Source organism: Xenopus laevis, chromosome 9_10L, assembly GCF_017654675.1.
Source record: "Xenopus laevis strain J_2021 chromosome 9_10L, Xenopus_laevis_v10.1, whole genome shotgun sequence".
Taxonomy (NCBI): Eukaryota; Metazoa; Chordata; class Amphibia; order Anura; family Pipidae; genus Xenopus; species Xenopus laevis.
Window position 1 is genome coordinate 56,143,729 of NC_054387.1, and position 18,478 is coordinate 56,162,206.

Here is an 18,478-nt window from a genome sequence, read left to right on the forward strand (position 1 = left end):
TATACTTCATAATATGAATGTGATATTATTGCTCCTGTCTGTCCCTCTTAGCTGAGATTTCCTGACACAGGGACATGGTCAGAGCACAAAGAGCTGCACATCAGGGTGCAACCTGTGGGGCAAATGGGCAAAACCAAAGTTCACTTACCCCCTTTTGTAAGGAATATGAGTGATCACACCTTTCATATGCACCTCTTTCACACTTCTCATATGCATCCCAAATACACACCTTTCATATGCACCTCCCATACACACCACATCGGAGTCTTGTTATGCCATTCTGCCCAATTATACTACCCATGGGCAAACTGACTTCCTCCTCCCAAGGCACTGACTTCTTTCACAACAGGCATCACTTGCTCTTTTGGACCCTATGCTGCACTTAACTCTTTGGAGTTGGAGCTGGTCGGAGGAGGGCTATCACAATAACAATCTGCACTAGAAGAGCCAAATTTTCATTTTAAGCTCTTAAAAGTTACCAGAGGCTACCCTAGTAGACGTTACCATAGTAAGTGGCTGCTAGGTTCTCACCATGCCTCACCTTCTCTTTCAAAATGTTTGATGTCAGTGGTTCTACTTTATGCTGGTTCTCTGCCTCGAGGGGGGGTCCACAACATTGGCAGAGGGGTTCAGGAGGCTAGCGCAGAGAGTGCAATTGCGCTTCACGATACAGTGAAGATATGTCCTTTTCATTCAATAATAACAAACAAAGCACTAATCCATGCCCTTATCCTATCCCGTTTAGAATATTGCAATCCTCTGGTCTTCCTGACTCCCACCTCGCTCCACTCCAATTAATCTTAAACTCTGCACTTGTCTCACTGTACATTCCTGGCTGTCTTCTCCGCTCCTCTCAGAGCCACCTTCTCTTCACCACATCCACTGCCACATTTTGTCTCAAACCTTTCTATCTTGCTGCCCCTTACCTCTGGAATTCCATCTTTGAATTCCTCCTTAAGGAGTGCTCTCAATCTCTTCAAGAAAAAAAATAAAAGTCTACCTTTTGGAGCACTAGAACATTAGCCTAGTCATGGCACCTACTGGACAGTGCCATGTGCACTTTTCCCCTCCAATTCATGTCTGTATGGTAGCCAATAAACCACTTAAGCTGGCCATAGACACACAGGTTTCGTACGAGTTTCGGATCGTGTGTGGAGAGTGCCAACAGCTTTTGTCCAGCGGAGATCGGTCTTTTGGTCGATCGGTCAGGTTTGATTTTGACCTGACCGGTCCCGTCGGAGCCCATTGCACATCGTAATCGGATAGTTTGGCCATATGGCTGAACAATCAGATTACCCCCGATATAGCCATGCTCGTTAATGGCATAACGGGGAAAGATACGCTTGTTTGGCGACATCGCCAAACGAGCGGATCTTTGCGTCTATGGCTACCTTTAGACTGTAAGCTCTATGGGTTGTGTCTCTATGTGGGACTCTTACCAAATAGCACTTAAGCTCTATCCTTATATGAGCTCTATTTTCTGTGTATATTTATTGTATTTATGGTCTGACTCCCTCCCTGTGTGTACTTTTAATATACTGAGCACTCCATTAACCCCAGAATTTCCAGTAAAATCAAATGGCCAATAAGCACTTCGCTAACCCCAGTCATGCCACCAAGATCACTGCATAAATGGATATATTGAAGGCATTACCTCATCCAAGAAGAATACACACTTTTCTTCTTTCCCAACACTGTTTGTCTCTCTCTGCCCTCTGCATAACTGTAGCTTCAGTAGAAAAAATTCAAAGATGGTTGTGCATTGCACAGTGAAACACACTGCCAGGTTTGATGTATTCCAGCCGACCTGGGAACTACATGCAACATCGGTTTGCCGGTGGGGTATGTGCTGTAACGTCTCTTTAGTCCCTTCAGGACAATGCTGCCCCACTGTGCTGAAAGGTCTGTGTGATTCATATTTATGTCACTGCTCTTTACCTGCCACTTACCTGCCTGTGCCTTATGCACTTGTACCCCTACCATTTTGTTTCTGTCTGTCTCCTCTTCCTAATAGATTATTAGATTGCTTTATAGGCCTGTGCATTAAAACTCCTAGCACTTAAAGTGATACTGACATTAAATAAAATACTATTCAAAATATTAATGTACATTGAAAGTTACCTATAGGTCATGTTGATCAATTTTCACTGATAATGCTGCTTTTGTAAATAGTTGTTACTTGAAGTTCCTAAGCCTGACTGTCCCTTCTCAACCCTTAGCTGACTAATTATTAATATTATTATTATTATTATTAACATGTATTTATATCGTCGCCAACATATACAGTTTCTAATGCTAATAGGCAACACAAATATGGCAGTCCCCTCATAGAGGATCATTGGGGATCATATAAGTAATGTCAACACATTGGGCAAATACTTCTATGACAAAATTATAAATACTATGCAGTAGGGATGCACCGAAAAATTTGGCTGAATACCAAATCTGAATCCTAATTTGCATATGCAAATTAGGGGTGGCAAAGGGAAAACATTTTTTACTTCCTTGTTTTGTGACAAAAAGGCACGTGATATCCCTCCCCACCCTAGTTTCGGTTTAGCTGGGCAGAAGGATTCTGCCAAATCCTGCTGAAAAAGGCCGAATCCCGCATTCCTAGTATGCAGGCCCAGATTTGTGGGAAAGCCACAAAAGCCCAGGCCTAGGATGGTAAAGTTTTAGGGATGGCATGCCGCCCACTTGGCACCAGGAACTGAGACAGTTTTCAAATCTCCTGTCCCTGGTGCGGCTCCTGTTTCTTCTTGAAAAGTTAGGATGCACTGAATCCAGGATTCAGTTCAGATTTCAGCCTTTTCAGCAGGATTCATGCGCAGAGCGCCCGAGGGGAGGTAGTTAAGAGAGAGCGCAGAGGGGAGGAGAGAGCACCAGAGGGGAGGGAGGCAGAGGAGAGCAGCGAACATAAACTAGGGGTAGGCAGAAGACAGGTACCAGACAGGTACCTGCCCAGCGCCCCCCTTTTGTTGCGCCCTAGGCAGGTGCCTTTTCTGTACCCCTAGTTCCGGCCCTGGATTCAGGATTTGGCTGAATCCTAAAACAGTGGATTCAATGTATCCCTACTGTAAAGAGACTTGTTGGGTTGTGCACTGCTCCCTATCGGTTTTTCTTGCACACATTAAGTGTGTTCACACGCTCATACATGTGTAGCGATGGAGGGGGCTGGCCTAGGGGCATGTGGAATCCAGGCCTGATAACATGCAAAGGCATGTTATGATATATTTTCTTTGTTAATTGAGAAATTAATAGTGAAAAACCTAGTATACAAATCCCACCGACCCATCATCAAAGAAACACTTACACCCATAGGATTTAAATACAGGTTGCACTCTACTAATTGGGATTTAAGGTGAAAATCAGAATGCTGTGGAAAAAAAGCAGCCCTGTATTTAATATCTGCCATAGGCAAGTGGTACCCACTCTCCTATGCCTTGCACCTGCTGGCATGCAAGATATTTCATGTTTGAATGGAGCACAACCTACGATGCTTCCAAAGGGATCCCCATGTGCTGCCACTGCCTGCCCCTTCTTAAATCGGAACCTTATTGATAAGAAGGTGAAGCTCTTTGTGCTTCATTCTGGGGGTGCAAAGTACTGCGTCTTTAGATGCAACCTCTAAGGCAGGTGCAGAGTGCGAAAAACAGGGTGCTTTGTATTGATTTGGGTTGATTACTTTAGCCCCACTGCCAACTGTGGAATAGGGATCGAGGCAACAAGAGTCAATTTAAAATTGCTGATTCCTGCCACTAACATTGAGAGAAATGAAACAATTATTACTGTAATTTTAAGTGAAAGTGAAAGAAACCTTGTCCAGTGATACTAGCTTCATACGTGGGATTCAACTGCATCGCTCAGAACAAAGTGGAACTGCCCTAGTGATCTTCGGTCTACCCTGAGTATGGGGGATGCTTATCAGTTCCCTGTGGCCCTCCATTGGGATCTGGGACCAGAAAAACTGAAAGAGCTAAAGAACAAGCTTCTTGTGTATTTTCATAGTAAGAACAAGTCTAATGGAGGGGAGTGTGTGATCAAGGATCCAGACTGCACAAAGGGATACGTTCTCATCCACTTCAGCCAAGAAACAGGTAGGATTGGGGGGTACAGGGATTTATCCTCATCCACTTCAGCCAAGAAACAGGTAAGATTATCAGATCTGAGATAAGAATGAACAATCTCTGCCACTTTAGCCAGTATAATGGTAAGGGGGATCACTGCTATTAAGTTGCTTCTGAGCTCTGGATGGGGGAAGGATCTGTGGGTAATTTGTCTTTGTGCCCTGGGACAGGTTTATAACAAGTACATTAAATTTCCTTTTTAATAGTCTCTGGCTACACTAGAAACATTGTTTTATTAGTCGTCAGTGGCTTCTATTAAGACTATAGAAATGCGCCCCATGGTGATCCCCCCCTTGGGTTTGTATTGGGGTTCGATTGTTCCAGCAGTCCATTTTTATCTTGTCTAAAATAATGAAGAAATTAAGCAATGAAGTGGAGGCAGGCCTGGCCACCCCCATGTTTCAGAGGAAGATCACATATTCTATTCTCAAAGAGAAAATGCAATCAGTGCAGTTCTGAGGTCAGTTGCCTACCACACCCGACCTCATAAACATGAAATTAACTCCCATCCTCCAGTTAATGGGCGATGTGCCAGTTGTTTCCTAGAATTTGTCTTTGTGTCTTTGCTACAAATCATGTACAAAATCTATAGGAACAACATGAGGCTTTCATGGATGATCACTGACCTCCTTATACTTGGGTATGATTCAGTAAATAAGTCTATCAAATAATCTCCCCATTTACACAGAAACACAGAAGACCAGAGCAACATTAGCCTCAGACGTTGGAAGATCTGACGGGTGTTATGATGTGAGGGATAAATGAGGAGGGGTAGAAACCAAAAGTAAAAAATAAGACACATGGTGATAAGGCAGGCAACACAAAAGAAAGGGCGAAACAGAAATGAAAGGGTGCAACAAAAAGGAAAGGTGCAACAGGAATTGGCCTTTGGGGAGACCACTATAGAGGGGGAGAGGAGTAGGTAAGAAAAGAAAAGATACAAGAAGATTAGGGATGCATTGAATTCACTAGTTTAGGATTCTGAATCCTGAATCCTTTGAGAAAGATTCGGCCGAATACCGAACCAAATCCGAACCCTCATTTGAATATGTAAATTAGGGGGAAAGAGAACCAAGTGCTGCGTACATGGTTAAACATTTTATAATTTTAAGCAAATTTCTATGATATGAAAAGTAGTGTATGGCTGGCTGTTTATATTCTCTGCTTTGACTCATCTATTTTAAAAACCTGGAATAGATATGACTCCTGTTACATTGTTTCAAGAATCAGAACCGGAATGCAGAAAGGAATAGACGGACATTTACAGAGAATAGAAATGACAGTTACACATACAGACATAAAGCCATAAAACCCCTGTTTTTCCCTGGGAACATCAATTTACATACATTTTACAGTTTGTTTTTGTATTTTACATTTTTTTTACACAACAAAAACCAAATTAAAGCTTCTCCTGGGCTCCTGCGAAATGTAAAATCTGTATAACTATAAACCCAATGAGAATGAGGAATAAATGTATATTGGGAAGTTACTTAGCGCTACATTGTTTCAGAAGTCTGAACCAGCAGTGCAGAGAACAGTAAGAGGCAGCCAGACAGTGACAGACAATAGCAATAATAGATACATATACTATAAACATAGACCCAGTGAGAATGAGGAAAGTATACTGGGAGGTTGCATAGAGTTAAATTATTTCATTATTTTTATGTCAGAACTTACAGTGCAGAGAACAGAAAGGGACAGGCAGACAATGACAGACAGATACAATGACATTTACACAACTATAAACCCAGTGAGAATTAGGAATTAGATATTTGGAAGTTGCTTAGAGTTACATTATTTCAGGAATCAGAACCAGCAGTGATGAGAAGAGAAAGAGACAGCCAGGCAGTAACAGACAATAGAAATGACAGTTACACATACAGTAACTGTAACTCAGTGAGAATGAGGAATGAATGGATATTGAGCATGTGCAGTGAATCAGCATAAAAGATGATGGGGAGCTAGTGGGGTATCTTCAAGGGCATAAATCTTCCCTGCTAAAGAGATTGGACCAGATCCCCAAAACATAAAAAAAATACATTTATCTTTTAAAGGAGCCTCCTATCTAATGGATCCAGAGTTAGCAGGTCTACTTGTCTGATTTATCTAGCGTTGGCAAACCCCCCAACATCTAAATGAGGCAGCTCAGCAGGCAACAGTCATTGAGATGGAAACATGTAGTCCAACACCATTGTGCCTTCATGGGCTGGACCATAAAACTATTTTTTTTGTGTATCCCCCTTGATCTTGATGACAAAGACAAGTTAACCCCATAGTTAAAGGGGTGGTTCACCTTTAAAGTAACTTTTATTATGATATAGAACAACCAATTCTAAGCAACTTATCAATTGGTTTTCATTATTTATTTTTTATATTTTTTTAGTTACCGGTATTTGTCTCGCTGTCCCCTTCTAAAAAAACAAATGCTCTGTAAGGCTACAAATGTATTGTTATTGCTACTTTTTATTACTGATCCTTCTATTCAGACTCTCTCCTATTCATATTCCAGTCTCTTATTCAAATCAATGCATGGTTGCTAGGGTAATTTGGGCCCTAGTTACACGATTGCTTAAAATGCAGATTGAAGAGCTGCTGAATAAAAATCCAAACAACTCAAAAACCTTCAATAATAAAAAATTAAAACAAATTGCAAATTATCTCAGTATATCACTATCTACATCATACTAAAAGTTATCTCAATGGTGAAAAACCTCTTGGATTTATAACAACATGGATTTATAAAATGATCAGAACCTTTAACGTGGACCTGTCACCCAGACTTAAAAAGCTGTATAATAAAATTCCTTTTCAAATTAAACATGAAATCCAATTTCTGTTTTTTATTAAAGCATTCATAGCTGTTGTAAGCTCATTTAAAAATCTCAGCTGTCAATCAAATATTGTATGCCACGCCTCTATGCCAGTGGCATAGAGGTGGGGCAGACAATTACTTTCACTTTCCATTCAGCACTTCCTACGTGTCACTGCTCTCCCCACATTCACCCCTGTTCTCTTCTCATTAAATTGTGTAGCCAGGGCATGTGGATGGACATCAGGTCCCCCATTCTGGTGCACAAACAAGATTCTGAGATGATGCAAGGCTTGTCTTAAAGCAAAACTATACCCCCAAACAATATAGGTCTCTATAAAAAGATATTGCATAAAAAAGTTCATATGTAAAACCCTGCTTCATGTAAATAAACCATTTTCATAATAATATACTTTTTTTGTAGTATGTGCCATTGGGTAATCATAAATAGAAAATTGCCATTTTAAAAAATAAGGGCCATCCCCTGGGATCGTATGGTTCACTGTGCACACAAACATACCAACAAACCATACTTGTTAGGTCACATGAGCCAATAAACAGACAGAGTTCTGTCTTTTGCTTCAACGCTTCTTCCTGTTAACGTTGTAGAATTTCTGGTCAGGTGATCTCTGAGGCAGCACACTGACCATCACAAAATGGTGGCTCAAGGCAAGTGATTTAAAAGGCCACGATTTACTTAAATATATAGACCAGTTTGGTAAGATTCTTTAAAATGCCACTTAATATGATGTAAACTATCTGTTGATTAAGGGGCCGATTCACTAAGGGTCGAATATCGAGGGTTAATTAACCCTCGATATTCGACTAGGAAATAAAATCCTTCGAATATCGAAGTCGAAGGATTTAGCGCAGATAGTTCGATCGAACGATCGTAGGATAATTCCTTCGATCGAACGATTACATCCAACGATCAAAGGAATATCCTTCGATCAAAAAAAGTTAGCGAAGCCTATGGGGACCTTCCCCATAGGCTAACATTGGGATCGGTAGCTTTTAGATGGCGAACTAGGGGGTCGAAGTTTTTTTTAAAGAGACAATACTTCGACTATCGAATGGTCGAATAGTCGAACGATTTTTACTTCGAATCCTTCGATTCGAAGTCGTAGTCGAAGGTCGAAGTAGCCCATTCGATGGTCGAAGTAGCCAAAAAAAAAAAGTTTGTTAACTTCGAATCCTTCACTCGAAGTTAGTGAATCGGCCCCTTAGTGTTCATTTTGGAGGTATAGTTTTCTTTTAATAACAGTATCCACAAAATGGCTCCTATCTGCTTGCTATAATTATGAATTCCCAGACCGAGGAAAACAAGATTCAAATAACTTATATAGTGTAATTAAAGTTCATTTTGCTTGACTAATGTGTTAAATAGGATAATTTGAATATTGTTTGTTTGGGTGACATGTCCCCTTTAAAATGAATTACTTTTGCATGTCACTGCCTGGTCTAATATGGACATCTGGACTAGCACCCAGTCAATAGAGTGTCATTATTCATAGTCCAAAGTCTAAAGGGCTCAGATCTTATTCCTTACTGCTCCAAACAAGTAGTGCAAGGCCAGGAAAATCTACTCCCCTCACTCACTTTATGTTCATACAGTTCTATTGTTTCATTTCTTCCAGTGAGAGACAACGTTCTCCTAAAACCAGCCCATGAGCTGAGCCTAGGGAAAGGACAGACAATTAAGTTGAACATCAGTTTACCAGAGGAGGGGAATCCAATTGGAAACAAGGTCCAGAAATCAGAATTCAAGGGAACTCCAACCAAGGAACCGAAAGCCGAATTAATTCCAGTCAAGGAACCTTCATTCATAAGTCCAATCAAGGAACCTCTCGATGTGAGTGATAACATTTTGCAGAATATTATGAGATGTTCCTTCTGAGAATGCAGCATTGTCACTGTATAATTCATAAATAAGGCCACAGCCTTAATCACCATGTTCCATAATCTCATATTTGTGTTTTGTAGGACTCCACAGACACAGACATTCCACAGTACCCAGGTAATGAGACCAAAGCTTAGATTATATGCAATACATAATGCACACAGTCTGATGCTACATACAGGTCTATAGAATTTGCCCCTGGGTCTGCTGAATCCACATCACAAATCTTTTTTAATTAGTCTTCCTTATTTATTTTTTAGAGTTTTTAAAAGTATTTATCTGACTCTTTCCAGCTTTCAAATGGGGGGTAACTGACTCCATCTAAATAACAAATGCTCTGTAAGGCTACAAATGTATTGTTATCGCTACTTTTTATTACCCCTCTTTCTGTTCAAGTCTTCTATTCATATTCCAGTCTCTTAATTATTAGTGATGGGCGGTTTTATTCGCCAGACGCGAATTTGCGACTAATTTCTGAGTTTTGCCGGCGTTGATTATGACGCCCACAAATTGACGCCGGCATCAAAAGTAGAGTTTCTCAATTTTTTCGCCGTTTCGTGAATTTTGCAGGAAATTCGCAAATTTTTCAGCGAAATGGGACAAATTCCCCCATCATTGTTATTCATATTAATGCATGGTTGCTAGGGTAATTTGGACCCTAGCAACCAGATTGCTGAAACTGTAAACTGGAGAGCTGCTGAATAAAAAACTAAATAACAAAAAACACAAATAATGAAAAATGAAAAACAATTGCAAATTGTTTCATAATATCACTCTATTATATCACTCATAATATCACTCTATACATCATATTTAAAGCTAATTTAAAGGTGAACAATTCCTTTAAAAGAGGTCCAACGCACACAGCCACCCCTAACCCATTTTCTGGGCCCCCTTGGACCCCGCCCAAACAAGCCCACCCCAGCCAACCCCTCTCACACAAGTTATAAAAAGCTATTGGTGGTCAGGACCCCATCATAAGGTAAAAAAAATCATTGGAGGCCAGGATCCCACATAAAAGATTTTTAAAAAAACATTAGTGGTCAGGGCCCCCCTATAAGTTAAAAAAAATTGGCGCCAGGGCCCCCCTATAAATGTAAAAAAAATAAAAAACATTGACACCAAGTTTTTTTAAAAAAACATTGCTGGCCAGGGACCTAAAGAGTGTTAAAACAATACAGGGGTTTAATAAAATAAAAAACATTGGGGTATATAGTGAAATACAGCCACTCTCCATTCATTTCTATGGGATTTTTAAAGGCGTATTTATCAAAGGATGAACTTTCACCCTTTGATAAATACGCCTTTAAAAATCCCATCAAAAAAATGAATGGAGAGTGGAGGAATTTCACTCTAGTGGACTGTGGTTATTTCTAACTTCACTCTTTGATAGATATACCCCATTGTGTTCAGTGGAACTTACCATAGGCTCCTTTTGTGGCTTTGGGTCTTTTCGCGGCTTTAGGGTTTCAACTTTGGGCCTTTTGTGGCTGAATTCCTGATTAGCAGGGCTTCTCACTGACTTTTCCAAGCACTACAGGCAAGTTGAATGTCCCCATCCCTTTTTGCATCTCAGGCTGGAATTCTCATTTCTGTAGTACACCATAAGTTCAAAGTGCTAATCCCTTTACACCTTGGGATGTTCCACTGAGTGATTGAGAAGGGGAGGGGAAACAAGATCACGTTTTCAAGATTTTTTTCTAAAATCAAGGAGGAAAAAAACATGTTTTTTTTCACTTTGACTTTTTAAGATTTCTTTTAATAAATATACCCATTGGCTCTTGCTCCTGATAGTGCTTCTGCCCAGGGGCATTGTAAATGCACCCATGGCCTGTTTATGTTTTCATATTACAACCTCATGATTCTCCAGTTTCTGTGACAGTCAAACTACACATCTCATCATATCATTTTAGCAATGGTATGCAATACCTTTGGATTTAGTACCATAAAGTAAAGAAAAGAAAATCTGATACTGGTCATACACTGCCACAGCTGGTCACAATGTGTCATTCTTTAGAGTTAAGGTTGTCACAATTTGGTCAGATTCAGTGGCTTAGGCTGGGATGAGCAAGTTACACCGATGAAGAACTCACGTTGTGGCATCTCTCTCTTGTGTTTATTTATTGCAGGTTCTCCAACACCAGAGGGGCCAGGTCAGGAGGATGAGAACAGGAAACCAGTCTCTTCCTCCATGGTTTTGATTGAGAATATTCAAGAAACGTGCACTGAAGAAATGTTAACTCTGCTTTTGGAGAAAGTCAGTGACAACACCGAAATCCAACACCTTGAAATCATTCATGAGATCCATTCTGCTGTGGTCACTTTTAATGATCAAGTTGGTGAGTAACACTGGCAGGATTTTTTTGTATCTAGAGTTGGTGCTATAGCAACCCTTGATCAGAAAGGTGTCTGTGTACCAATGAGACCCAGTGTGGTCTATTGTGTGTCTATGCAGTGCCAGCAACTATTGTTTTGTGTTAGATATTATTCCATTTCCATAGAAGGTTCATAGATGATCCGCTAGATACAAGAACATTCACAACTCCCTTTTCCTTGGTTAGGAATTCCACTGTTGCTGGGTTTCTGGACATGTGGCAATGTCCAACTCTGGTAAATGAAACAAACAAGAAACCACACAGCACTTCTGCCAGGGGAACATAACCCATTTAGTCTGCCATTCCAGCAGGTAAACCTGACAAAGTCCTCTGCTTTGACTGGCATAATAAGTGATTATGATCATAAATTCCCCATTTCAATGTTTTTGAAAATGTCTGCATATGCACAGAATGTATTACTAGTAAAACATGTAAATGAATCCTATTTTTGTATATACAAATTAAATTTGGTCAGGTCAATCACGTTTTCATCAGCCACCTGGGTGGGGGGGACATGTCCGACTTTCTCCCAACCTTTCTGCTTTCAAGAAATCTCTTAAAACACACTTCTGTCGAGAAGCCTACCCTCACTCTGCTTAAAGGAAAACTATACCCCTAAAATGAATACTTAAGCAGCAGATAGTTTATATCAAATTGAATGACATATTAAAGAATCTTACCAAACTGGAATATATATTTAAATAAATATTGTCCTTTTACATCTCTTGCCTTGAACCACCATTTCGTGACTCTATCTGTGCTGCCTCAGAGATCACCTGACCAGAAATACCACAACACTAACTGTAACAGGAAGAAGTGAGGAAGCAAAAGGCAGAACTCTGTCTGTTAATTGGCTCATGTGACCTTACATGTGGTTTGTATGTGTGCACAGTGAATCTTACGATCTCAGGGGGCGGCCCTTATTTTTTAAAATGGCAATTTTCTATTTATGATTACCCAATGGCACATACTACTAAAAAAGTATATTATTATGATAATGGTTCATTTACATGAAGCAGGGTTTTACACATGAGCTGTTTTACTCAGTATCTTTTAATAGAGACCTACATTGTTTGGGGGGTATAGTTTTCCTTTAAGTACCAAACGCAACACCACAAACAGTACCACATTTCTCACCCACTTAAAGGAATTGTTCAGTGTAAAAATAAAAACTGGCTAAATAGATAAGCTGTACAAAATAAAAAATGTTTCTAATATAGTTAGTTAGCCAAAAATGTAATAAACAGTATAAAGGCTGGAGTGACTGGATGTGTAACCAGAACACTACTTCCTGCTTTTCAGCTCTCTTGGTTTCCGCTGACTGGTTACCCTGGTTACCAGGCAGTAAACAATCAGAGACTTGAAGGGGGCCACATGGGTCATATCTGTTGCTTTTGAATCTGATCTGAATGCTGAGGATCAATTACAAACTCACTGAACAGAAATGTACCATGTGGCCCCCCTTCAAGTCTCTGACTAACTCCGAGTTATAGAGCTGAAAAGCAGGAAGTTGGATTCTGGCTATTATATTAGACATCCAGTCACTCCAGCCTTTATACATTACATTTTTGCCTAACTAACTATATCAGAAATATTTTTTATTTTGCACAGCCTATCTATTTACCCAGTTTGTTTTGTCATACTGACCTGTTCCTTTAATTCGATCTTGCCCACTCCCACACCTTGGGGCAAATTCATCAAGGGTCGAATATCGAGTATTAATTAACCCTCGATATTCGACTGGGAATGAAAATCCTTCGACTTTGAATATCGAAGTCGAAGGATTTTGCGCAAAAAGTTCGATTGAATGATCGAAGGAATAATCCTTCGATCGAACGATTAAATCCTTCGAATCAAACGATTCGAAGGATTATAATCCAACGATCGAAGGATTATCCTTCGACCAAAAAAAGTTAGGCAAGCCTATGGGGACCTACCCCATAGGCTAACATTGGGTTCGGTAGCTTTTTGGTGGCGAACAAAGTACTGTTAAAGAAACAGTACTTTGACTATCGAATGGTCGAATAGTCGAACGATTTTTAGTTCGAATCCTTCGATTCGAAGTCGCAGTCGAAGGTCGAAGTAGCCCATTCGATGGTCGAAGTAGCCCAAAAAACACTTCGAAATTCGAAGTTTTTTTACTTCTATTCCTTCACTCGAAGTTAATGAATTGGCCCCCTTTGAACCTTTTAACAAGTGGGTAGGGGGGGGGATACCAATAGGCCTGGCTCTGGGAGCTGTTAAAGAAAAAGCAGACAATAGGCCTGCCAAAACAAAAACATAAATGTTATATTATAAATCTCATTTAAACTACCATATATTTATAAAAACCCTAGTGGCTACTGCAAGTAATAAGAAGACATTTTCTGCATGCTCATTTACTGATGTTTTCCCAGATATCTCCAGCTTTATACAGAGATTCTCCAGCAGCCAGAGGGTGCAGCAGATGAAACTAACAGCAAAGCCTCTGGAAGAGACTAAAAGTGTCAGAGTAGAGGGTCTACCCCCCAACACATCTGAGGATCACCTGATAGTTTACTTTGAGAGCCCGCGACATGGAGGGGGAACCATAGAGACAGTGAAGCGAATTCTGGAGGAAGATGCTGTGATAGTAACATTCTGTGGCGAAAAAGGTAAACCCCAGTATCAGTAATTATACATTTATCCTATTTTCTCCTCCAGTTTATATTTCTGTGCCACTTGTTTGATTTTCTCGAACAATAGGCAAAAAAGTATATTCAGCACAAATCCTATTCATAGCACTCATGTTGAACAAGTGGGGATACTGACCCTTTAAAGGAGAACTAAAGTTTAACTAAAGATGTAGGCTAGAAATGTTGTACATTATGTTTTATGCTTCTATACCAACCCAAGGCAACCATAGTCCTTTAGCAGTGGAGATCTGTGTCTCCAAAGTAGCTCCCCATCTTCTTTTCTGCTGATTCACTGCACATGCTCTGTGCTGCTGTCAGTTATTGAGCTTAGGGGCCGACTCACAATATACAGTACACATAGAATATAAATGTCACAATATAAAGCTGAGTAATTAATACAGATAATTACTACATGGCAGCACAGAAACCAGTGCAATTAACATCAGTATTAAATAATCAGCCCTGTAGCATCGACTTATATTACACATTAAAATCATTTTCTGCTTGATGATTTGTGTCGACTCCTAAGCTTAGCTTCTCAACAGCTGCTCAGAGCCCACCTATATTATATTCAAGATCAATATTACTTAAAGGAGAACAAAACCCTAAAAATGAATATGGGTAGAAATGACATATTTTATATAGTGAACTTATTGTACCAGCCTAAAGTTTCAGCTTCTCAATAGAAGCAATGATTCAGGACTTCAAAGTTGTCACGGGGGGTCACCATCTTGGAAAGTGTCTGTGACACTCACTTGCTCAGTGGAGCAGCTGCTGAGAAGTTAAACTTAGGAGTCGTCACAAATCATCAAGCAGAAAATTAGGTTGGTAATATATGCTACAAGGCTGATTATTAAATTCTGATGCGAATTGCGCTGGCTTCAGTGCTGCCATGTAGTTATTATCTGTATTAATTACTAATCAGCCTATTATTGTGACATTTCTATTCTATGTGTACTGTATATTGTGAGTCGGCCCCAAGCTCAGCACAGAGCATGTGCAGTGAATCAGCAGAATAGAATATGGGGAGCTACTGGGGACACAGATCTTTACTGCTAAAGGGCTGTGGTTGCCTTGGACTGGTACAGAAATATAATGTACAACATTCTAGGGGAGGGGTTTAAAAGCACTGCTAGGAGATACATCTGGAGGGGGAGTGCTGACCAAGTGGATGGCCAGGAAAGGAGAATTACTTGTGTAAAAATATTATTCCCAATACTAATGTAAACATGTAAAGAAACATCTCATATCATATCTTTATATTTATGAAGCTATATAAAGCAACCTTTATCCAATACCCACATAAATATATAAAGGAGCTCATTATCAATACTAATGCATTATACCTATCTTTCTATACATACATATAGACATACATAAATTACATACATAAATATATATTCATTAAAATATTTATGGCTTGTGTAATTTCTTCCCTGATCAATGCAGAACAGTGAAACAGAAATGAATTTCAATGTCAACTTCCGTAGTTCTAGAGAACAAATATAGGAGGAGGGGAGATATACAGTTATAGGGGGGAGAGAGGGCAGATTTACATAGAGCTCCTTACATTATGGGGCAGGTTTACTAAAGGGCGATTTGTCGCCAGCAACCACTTCACACACATTGCACCACTTCACCAGGTGCATATTCGCAAATTCGCTCCGGTGCCATTCGGCCTGTGTGCCCACAGCCCACTCTACTACTCCTCTACCCTACTCTCTACTCCACTCCCTACTCTCCTCTCTACTCTACCTTACTTCCTCCTCTACCCAACTCTCTACTGCCTACTCTACTCTCTACTCTGCTCTATTGTATTCTACTCTACTCTACTCTACTTCTTTCTCTACTCTACTGCCAGAAATGCTGTTTTGCATAAAAAAGTGCAACTTTCATCAGTATTTAAACTGAAATTAAAACAGATTGGCAAAGAAAATTGACATATTGCTCTATTTATTTGTGTTTTTAATTTTAGATGCAAAGAGAGTGTTGGGGATGCAGCATGTGTTTGGGAAGAAGCCAATATCAGTGTATCCATACATTATGTCCCTGGAAACAACATTATATGGGGAGAAAGGACCTCATGTAACATTACCCAAACCCCTGGAGGTCCCAATCAGTCCATATGTACTGGAATTTATACTGGGACAACCACAGATGAAAGTTGAAATAGACAAAAAGATGATGGAAAAGAATTGTGAGGTCACATGGCCAGATCCAAATTGCTCTAATCCCACCATTATACTTTCCATTCCCAGCTCCATATCATCTCATGTCAGGACAATGGCAAAGATTGTACAGACATGGAGAGACCAGGCCTCTTCAGAATGCTCCCTTATTATTAACAGGTTCAAAGATAAAGAATACAATGTGAATCCATCAGTTTGGAAAGCCATCAAAAGAGAAGTCAGCAGCCCCACATATGGGGAAATTTTGGTCAAACCAGACCTTGCCAAACAGAAAGTCTTCCTTGCAGGACCCTCCCAGGTTATGACTGAGAAAGAGCAAGCATTCGGGGAACTGGTAGAAAATACCACTAGACAGATTGATAAACAGAATCGAAGTATGGATTTGTCTGAGCCACTGGCTCCTGCTCTGTATGAAATAATGTTCAAAAGTGGTCATATAAAGAAAATTCTCCAGTCACAGTCTCCAGATCTCAGAATTGAGTATGATGTGCCAACCAGAAACCTCAAGATCTATGGAGTCAAAGAAGAAGTTCTCTCTGCTAAATCTGAAATACACAAAGCAACACAGCAACTGAAATCTAAATCCATCACTCTTGATACCTACATCATCCATTACTTGGGATTTACTGATAATGATGAGTTGTCCTGTTTTCTCCTCACACAGCACAATATTAATGCAATGTTTCAGACCGAGGATAAATCAGTCAGTCTGACTGGACTCTCCATGAAGGATCTGTCAGAGGCAGAAAAACAGATGAGACATGAGTTCGTTTGTAAGCAAATTACTGTTGAAGACAAGATGATTATCCAAAAACCTGAGTGGAAAAGTCTCATTACACAAGTGCATCATTTATTTAACTCAGAGAGATGCACAGTTGTGATTGAGGAGTTTCCCAGAGGAGCAGAGAATCAGGTGGTTATTGCTGGTCTGGCTTCCAGCGTAGGAAATGCTTCCCAACAGATCCATGACTTTTTGGAGAGAAACACTCCTATACAGAAGGATATTCAGGTCAAGTCTGTGGCTGTTATACAGTTTATAATGCAAGAGAAGAAGCAGCTTTATGAAGAAATAAAAAGTAAGAACGTAAAGGTTGTTATAAAAGAAAAAGTTATCACTCTGAGTGGGTCCAGACTGTATGTTCATCAGGCAGCCAACCTTATAGAAAGGGCTCTCTCCACTATTCACACCAATGTTCTGTGCATTAACGAGCCGGGAGCCAAGCAATTCTGGATAGAGAAGGAAGAGATGTATTTTAGCACAATCAAAAACAAATTCAGATGTTTAATATACTTTCAGATAGATGGAGAAGATGAATTCACAGATGATGACATGGTTCAGGGTAATCCAGAGTGCCAAATAGACTTGCCAGAAGGAGTGACCATTGCAGTCTATAAGGATGACCTGACCCGTCACCATGTTGATGTTGTAGTTAATGCAGCCACTGAAGATCTGAAGCTCACTGAGGGGCTGGCACTGGCCCTACTGAATGCTGCAGGGCCCAAACTACAAGATGAATGTAATCATATTATAAAAACAGATGGGAGATTATCAGCTGGTGATTCAGTAGTTACAGATGCTGGTAATCTGCCTTGCAAGCAGGTTATACATACTGTTTGCCCCAAGTGGGATCCAAAAATACAAACAAAATGCACACGACTGCTCCGGAGAGCAATAAGCAGGTGCTTAGAACTGGCTGCAGAAAATAAACACAGTTCCATTGGGATCCCAGCTGTTGGTTCCCAGATGTCTGGCTTCCCTGTGAATGTCTGTGTGCAAAACATCGTGGAGTCGGTTCGGCAGTATGTGGAAAACCCAGAAAGATCTAAAAATGTTAAAAGAATTCATCTTGTGGATTCTGCTGGTGATACAGTTGCAGCTTTCACTGAGGCTGTTAAGGCTGAATTTGGAGATAATATTTTAAGCACATCACCTACTGACAATCTCAATAAAGCAAAACATTCAGAAAACAAAGAATTACCAAAAAGGGCAGACAGTCAGGTTGCAACAACCAAGTTGGGCCTGAACATCACAATAAATAAAGCCAATATTCAAGATGCAACAGTAAGTATTTCAGTTCAGTTAATACCAACTATCTCATTTCCTTACTAACCCGTGCTGTAACTTACCAAGCCTTTCCACTTATGCACATCTAGTTCTTTTGTAGGGGAGAGTTTACATGCAGTTTATGACTGGTTGCTGCTATATGTTTCCCATTGGTAATAAAATATGACAGTATTGAGGATCCTGACAGTGTTGATGATTAAAATTAAATGTTCTCATTCTTAAGGGATCTAACATACAATTCCGTATCCCTTCCCTTATAGCAGCATTATCCAACTTCTATGGTTCTGAGGGCTGGAATTTTACTGGCTTACGTGGTGGAGAGCCACTAGTGGAATCCAATTCCAGTTACGTTTTTCCTG

The 18,478-nt window shown here is 40.1% G+C and overlaps 1 protein-coding gene across 1 annotated transcript in view; it reads left to right on the top strand.

The window, feature by feature from the left end:
- Positions 1-3,841: 3,841 nt before the first annotated feature.
- Positions 3,842-18,478, top strand: part of LOC108701824 (protein mono-ADP-ribosyltransferase PARP14) — a 34,244-nt gene continuing 19,607 nt past the window's right edge. Inside the window, exons 1-6 of the mRNA XM_018236840.2 lie at positions 3,842-4,097; positions 8,574-8,788; positions 8,920-8,953; positions 10,966-11,175; positions 13,608-13,844; positions 15,841-18,116. Of these exons, the coding sequence (XP_018092329.1) occupies positions 3,911-4,097; positions 8,574-8,788; positions 8,920-8,953; positions 10,966-11,175; positions 13,608-13,844; positions 15,841-18,116 (3,159 nt within the window). The 5' untranslated portion in view covers positions 3,842-3,910. The remainder of the gene's footprint in view (positions 4,098-8,573; positions 8,789-8,919; positions 8,954-10,965; positions 11,176-13,607; positions 13,845-15,840; positions 18,117-18,478) is intronic.